The sequence below is a fragment of the Mya arenaria genome, chromosome 3, assembly GCF_026914265.1.
Source record: "Mya arenaria isolate MELC-2E11 chromosome 3, ASM2691426v1".
Taxonomy (NCBI): domain Eukaryota; kingdom Metazoa; phylum Mollusca; class Bivalvia; order Myida; family Myidae; genus Mya; species Mya arenaria.
Window position 1 is genome coordinate 53,043,877 of NC_069124.1, and position 7,078 is coordinate 53,050,954.

The 7,078-nt window shown below is 39.7% G+C and overlaps 1 protein-coding gene across 1 annotated transcript; it reads right to left on the bottom strand.

The window, feature by feature from the left end:
* Positions 1-55: 55 nt before the first annotated feature.
* LOC128226672 (tryptophan 2,3-dioxygenase-like) lies at positions 56-6,643 on the bottom strand. Its single transcript, XM_052936652.1, has 12 exons — positions 6,293-6,643; positions 5,764-5,854; positions 5,346-5,419; positions 5,150-5,215; positions 4,798-4,859; positions 4,431-4,506; positions 4,155-4,268; positions 3,752-3,862; positions 2,641-2,752; positions 2,033-2,170; positions 1,317-1,407; positions 56-862 (listed from the first exon to the last, which is right to left on the bottom strand). The coding sequence occupies exons 1-12, from the start codon at positions 6,329-6,331 to the stop codon at positions 589-591; spliced, it is 1,248 nt and encodes a 415-aa protein (XP_052792612.1). The 5' UTR covers positions 6,332-6,643; the 3' UTR covers positions 56-588.
* Positions 6,644-7,078: the final 435 nt, after the last annotated feature.

The window sequence follows — 7,078 nt, forward strand, 5'->3', positions numbered from 1 at the left end:
ATATTGTACTAAATATGTTGTATAGCTAATACATTTTATAAAGAATGTACACATATATTGTTCTTTTTTATTAGATGCCAACCAATGATATTCAATGTGAACCGTAAATAATGCAAACTGTATGTATGCAAATATAAAATGATACAGTGCAATTCAGAATGACCAAACCCCAGGTGAATCAACGTATTATACAACATGGAGATTATAAGACAAGTCCAGTTTTTACAATAATGTTTACTGAATATCACAGGGGCAGTGTGCGTTGTTTTGACATTTGACCACGCCCCCCGTTATTATATTTTGATAATACAATACAGATTCACAAAAATATTATTTTTGTAAGTTATCGTTAGTAACACTTCCCCAATCATTATATATCAGCCTGGGATTTTATTTAAACAAAATAATGGGGGAGGGGGCGCATTCAAATGGTTGTGTCAAAACGCCCCTACGCTGAATATGGCTTGATTCAGTAAAATTACACTAAAATAGGATACAACTTAAACGTGTATTCACTGCGTATATAACGTAATTTCCTTACAATTCAAGAAATAAGTCATATTGAAAGCAACACATTGTAGACCTGCTCTATATTTTAAGGTCAAAGGTAACCTTGACTTCCTTCATTCCATTTTCGATATCTGTGACGTCATTTCCTGTGTTGCTATGAGGACAGATTCCAGAATCGTCTGTTTCGTCATCGGAAATGTCCAGCTGGTATTCAGCGTCTACTTCGTCCAGTTGCTCGTGCGAAAGGACGCTCAATCTGCGTTTCATTGATGACGTCAGCGGCGGGATGAAGTCACGTGGTATAAGGAAGGCTGACAAGTTGAAGAGGTCCAAGAAAACCTTGTACCGATCGCTGGAAATCCGAAGAGAAATGAATAGGTTTGATGCCTACAACAGCATTTCATGCGATAATTTATATTTATACCATTCTGTAATACTATTCAGAAATCAAATGAAGAAACATCATCTGTTCGAGGTCTACGCGGGGCACATATTTATGTGTTAGACCTCGCGTAATGGAAAACAAAACTCTGGTTTCTAGTAAGATAACGGCACCCCCCCCACCCCCCCTCCTAAATTCGCCAAAGTTTACTTTTTATTTTAAGAGAGGATTATTTCGAACTAGAAATTGTTAAAAATTTCTTGGAGTAGTAACCAACATGCCCCTGTCAACACTTGAGACAAAATTAATTTTGGTTCTGAAGGAGGGGTGCAAGCCCCTAAATTACGCCCCCTCTAACATCAAATCATCGATCCGCCCCTGTGATTTGAATAAGTTTTATCTACACAATGAAAATCCAGAATACCTGACTGTAGAGCGGAGGTACTGGTAACCGGAGGAACCGCCCGTCCCCATCTTACTGCCGATCATCCTCTGTACCATGGTCACGTGGTTTGCTAGAGTAAAATAATACTATTTTAAGGTGCAGTAAACGTTACGTCACGGGATGAGAGGATAGAATTGTAAATGAAATAGTTATATGATCGTGTGAAAAATTATTCGTGTTTTATTTAAATATGTTGAAATTGAGAGAATCAATCAGTCGTTTATCGTTCGTCCGTACATTCCTAGGTTTCTAGTAACTGATATTACTCAATATTACACCCCTCTTTTAAACTTATATGCACCAGTCAATTGTAATCACGCCCCCCCCCGGTCCGGGGGTATACCGGGATAGCGGGTGAAATGGGCCGTGTTTTTACCTTTCGGATGACCCCGCAGTGCCGGGTGAATGCGGTGGTTTTGTCTTCGCGCCAAAAATAGAGGGGAATGGTCCTTAACTATAGTCTCTGGGGTGCGGGGGCATTCGGTGGGGACTTTACCAGAAGTTCGTGCCGGGGATTTTACCCGGCTTGGCTTGACCGAACGTCCCCGCTATTCCCCGAACCTGGGGGCCGTGGTTACAATTGACTGGTGCATTAGCCTGGCAAATTTACATTGTCACCTTTTCCACCCAATATGATTATATTGTGATAAAATATTCTATACAGTTTTGAATTGTATCTCTATGTAAACACTTACACCTCCACTTGGTCATGAGCGAGTCAATGTCTGTAAGGAGAGAAAGCATGTGGAACGGCTGGTGGAAGCGCGGCTCGTCCCGGTACAGCGAGATCATCAGAGCACCCTGCGACGCCCGGTGGCTGAACCGCCGGTCTCCTGAAAGTATACAGAATTGAGATCTGGGTACAAAGTGGGGCGGGGTGGGGGTCGAAGGACCTTTTACAGTGTATAAAGCGGGGTCGTCCCAGATTGGCGATACTTTGAGAGCGTAATGATAGGCCGTTTTCCATGAAGCAAAAAATAGTCCACACTATTTTGACAGATTGATATGCAAAGGTTCTAACAGCTGATAGTTGTCAAACATTAACTGGGGTCTGTTTGAGTAAAGAGGAGGCAGGCCCAAAGCAGGGTAAAGGGGCTAAGACGCCTTTTAAAACAAAATACTACACAATGTATATTTTCATTCTAGGTACTTCCAACTGTTTTTTATGCAAATGTCCGAGCAAAAAATCTTTACTGCTTTTCAATAGTCTGAAGTTAAAGCTCTCAATCTTGATTGTGTTGATTTTCCAAATACCTAGAGCTTTTGAGATTGGGAGAATGACATAAACTTGAACTATTCCTACCTCTCTCCACGAGGACCTGGTGCTTCTCGGGGTCGAATATCGACTCGAATGTCTCGACTTGTTTCCGGTACTCCAACATCCGGGTTTCGCGAACAATGGGGTCTTCTTCAGCCTGCAGCAGACGACAATATAAGAGATCATGAGAAAATGTCAGTTCACAAGGAATAAAGAATTATTTGAAACATTGGAAGCGCATATTTCATTTTTTTTAAATCCATACATGATTGTTCTGATTTAAAAGATGTTACATTCTGCCATATCGGTTTCCGCCTGAGCATCAGTTTCCGGTAGGTGCCCCGCATGTTATTTGTATCCTTTAATATTCTTGACATTTCTAATATTGCATCGCCACTTCTCAATGGCTTCTTATAAAATATGCCTGTAAAGCGAGATGGACTGGCCGATTTTTTTTCACAAAGATTCCGTGAGAATGTTTTGACTGGAGATTGATTCAATTACGAGGAAACGACGGTATTCTGTGACATTGAGGCTCTTACGATAACGTGCTTTCCCTACAACAAAAAGGGTGCATTGTCCTTTAAAAAAGAAGACTGTTGAATCTGCAATTCCATTTTGTCTGAGCGACATTTATACCGAGCAAATAAGATGTTGTCATTTCAAGGTAGACAATATCAGTGTGATGAGAACATAAAGAGAAAACTATGTTCTTACACATCTATATCACTTTCCATTAATAGAAAAACAACAACATCAAAACCAAGAGGAAATTTAGATGTAAAATGCAGGAAGTTCATTCTCAAAGAGCGTATTATGTAGTCCATTTGAATCGGGTCATTATAGCCAATTACACACAAACACACACTTTACAATGCGTTTGGGCATGACTAAGGCCAGTTAAAAGTCGGTGTTTAGTCTGCAAGTCGACCCACGTCGGGACATCTCAACATCAGCCGTATGCTTATTAATGACCAGTCCATGTATGGCCAGATAGCTTGCGTCCATCCGATAAAAACCTTTGATTGCCGTGAAAGACAATACCAAGGAACCATCTAGTCACGCCCCGGCAACTTACAAATATATGTAGGTTTTATGTATGTGTATTAGGTAGCAACAAAGAGAGTTTACACCCTTATTTAGTTTGAATACTTACCAGTGCGGGCTTGAGCCAACATTCATCTATCCAACGGTTGACAGCCTTCCGGTACTTGCCCCAAAAGTTGAACTCGTGCTTCACGAGACCTGGGGTCCGCTCTAGCCACGCCTACATAAGAAAAAAGGAAACCATCATGTATACAACAGCACATTCTACACCGTCATAGGTATACATTAACCATACTCTTGGCTATTTTTTAAATTTATTAAATGTAAAAGTTGGCATTGAAAATAGCAAAAGAAATGTAAATACTTCTAATGGTATGATCGCCATCTGAATGAATAAAAAAGGTACATGCTCTGGCCACCGAGAGTTTAGTAAACGTGACCAAATGGTGTAGGTATCCTGAGCCTTATGGCAGAACACGTCATCTAAGGTGCGTCGTAAATCATCCTCGTACCTCAACAAGTTTGAAGAGAGATGGATTTCCGGTTGAGTCCTCTAGGGCGGTCACGTCCGCGTGTGCGCAAAACACGCCCCGGTAGTGCTGCTGGTTGTACTTGATCCGGTTGTCCTGCAGGGATGGAGTAAGTGTAGGTAAATGATACACGTTAAGACATACAGATATATTTTCAAAGTCACCTCATTAGTTTGAACATGGTCATTACTGCATCACGTATAGCAGCTTTTAAAATTTAAATTTAAAAGATAAAATTGCAAATAAAAAAGTACTGACATCTTGCAATCCCAGTTTGTTTTCTACAAGGCGGAACTGTAAGCTCTGGAAGCCGGACGCCGTCGAGAGATAACCCCTGAAAGTCAACGGAAACACAATACTTATACATATATATGTATATGTCATTTGGATAAATCACATTTGGTATTAATATGTGGACTCACTTATCAGTACATGCTTAGAACGCATGAGTTCATAATTTACTAAAACGACTGATTTAAATTCTAAAATGCACCTTTTTTCAAACTTAAAAACTTTTTCTCTCAGTAACTGGAGTTGAATTACTAGTATTGGAGAATGGCACCGTAATGCAGGGGAATATATACAGCGGTAATGCAATGGGCCATAGAAGACAGGGTAGTCTCACCTGAACTCGAGAAAGTCCAACGGTGTCATGGTTTCCAAAATCTGAAATTGGTCCGTCAAAAGCTGAAATGAAGATGGATAAACGTAAGATATTGGAGAACAGGTGTGTTTATGGACGAGAATTATGTGCTGCTGTGGACACAGGTCAAGTGTTCAATGATTGGCCAAAACGTCTAGAAGCGCAACAGATGATTGGCGTCATGTACACAAGCGCCACACGGTGAAAAGCGCCTTGAGGCCTGATTAAGACATTTCGAATATGAACTCCTTTATATATACAAGCGTGAAATATCACTATAATATTCCCATACATGTATATTGTGTTATGAATATTTCCTGAACTTATAACTCACCTTCAGTATAAGGGACACTCGGCCCAAGCGGTTGATGATGTTCAGTGTCTTGCCTTCGTCCAGCGTCTGTGGAGAGAAAGACATCGTTGCAATATATTTTGGGGAAACCATTTCTGATGAATATCCGAGTTATAAGGCGCGTGTGTAAGTGATTATATAGAGACGTCGTGACCAGTGCGTATAAGCCGTAGTTTACCTTGGCTGGTGTGTCAAAGAGCACGCGGACTGAATCGATCTCGTAAAGAATTTGCTTGAACCACAGCTCGTACGCTGGAAACAAAGAATTGAAGAAATAGAATAAATTAACTTTGTACGTTCTTGCTTGTATAGTTTTACACGAAGATCGTAGTTTGTCTATTCCTTAGTCATGCAATCAGGATATATTGTTGAATGATATTATAGATCACTATATAGACGTTACTATATTATAAATCATGAACAAAATGGTTCAAAAACCAATGACTTGTGGGGAGTTGTTTGTCGGTGATGTTTCTAGAACATCAAGCCACTAGATTATGGAACCATATTAGACTACACATGCACTAATCATGAAAGACATTAAGTATCTGCCCCCGATTTGATTGGCAACTGACAGCTTGTACTTTGATGCCTACCCTGATGTGTAATGATGAACAGGTGCTCGTCATGGACGGTGTTTCCAGCCGCCTTGCTCTGGACGAGCTGACAGTCCAGCAGCTTGTCCAACTGAAACAAACGGACGAATGAAATAAGAAGAAACTGTCGTCACTAGGGTCTCCTAACCAGTTGTTTGTCATCGAAAGTGTTTCCGGTCGCCTCGTTGACAGCCCAGCAACTTGTGCAGGAAATATACATGGGCATGCAGACATGTATATAAATCCTCCGAGAATCAATTCGAAATTTAGAGATTACTGGTTTACATAATAAAGAAAACTATATACATGTGTCGCCCATTCTCGTCACCTTGTAGAAATCAGAACTATGATTTACGATATTAATTGGACAAAAGAAATCATTCCATCATAATATCCTCTCATTCAATAAACATAAACGTTAAAAACGTTAGTATCCTTATGTTATAATTAGATTAAGAGAATCATATTAAATCGATAAACTCTCCGCTACATTATGAAAAAAACAACATTATAATATGACAAAAAATACCTGCAAATAGTTCTTGTAGTTCAGCTTCTTTTCTGCCATTGTTGTGGTGTTTTCAACAATTTTCCACTCCTTATTTATCAGTCACAAACACATATATAACTGTTCCCTTCGTCTGTGCGCAGTTGGACACATTCGCAATTGACCTCGCTGGAGGTCAATTTGAAGCCATTCCAAATTTTAGATCTGATTACGAGTTATTAACAAACAAAACAAAAACAATGATTTATCTGTAGATAATCTGCCGACGCATCCAAACAAACCACTCAACACTACTGTTTTAATTATGAAAACCTATACAATGTTGATTGTTAAACTGTTTTGAAGCTGTTCAGTCTCGAAATATGTCAGTTTGCAGACTCGGTCCAAATGTATACCAATAGCGACCTACTTTTAGGAGAACCATTATCAAACTATTGTCACGGAATCTGTTTTTGCCTTGTATGACATTTTGGTTCAAATAGCATACGTCAGTGGTGTAAAGATTCCCATATCACAGAGGGATTTTCTTATTCATTGAAATCTTTAATGTTTTACTTTAATGAAAATACACAGAACTTCCTCAATTTTTGTTACTCTAGCGGATACTTAAATCTTCGAAATTAACTTTTTATTTCATTTTCGGAGAAAATACAACCAAATGCACCATTTAGGACTAGAAATTGATAGATGACTACACCCACCCCCGCCAACGCTTTAAACTAAATACATTGCGGGTCTGAGGGAGGGGCGCAAGTCAAAAGCTAACGCCACTAAATGACGCCCCCGTCTAATGTAAAATCCTGGATC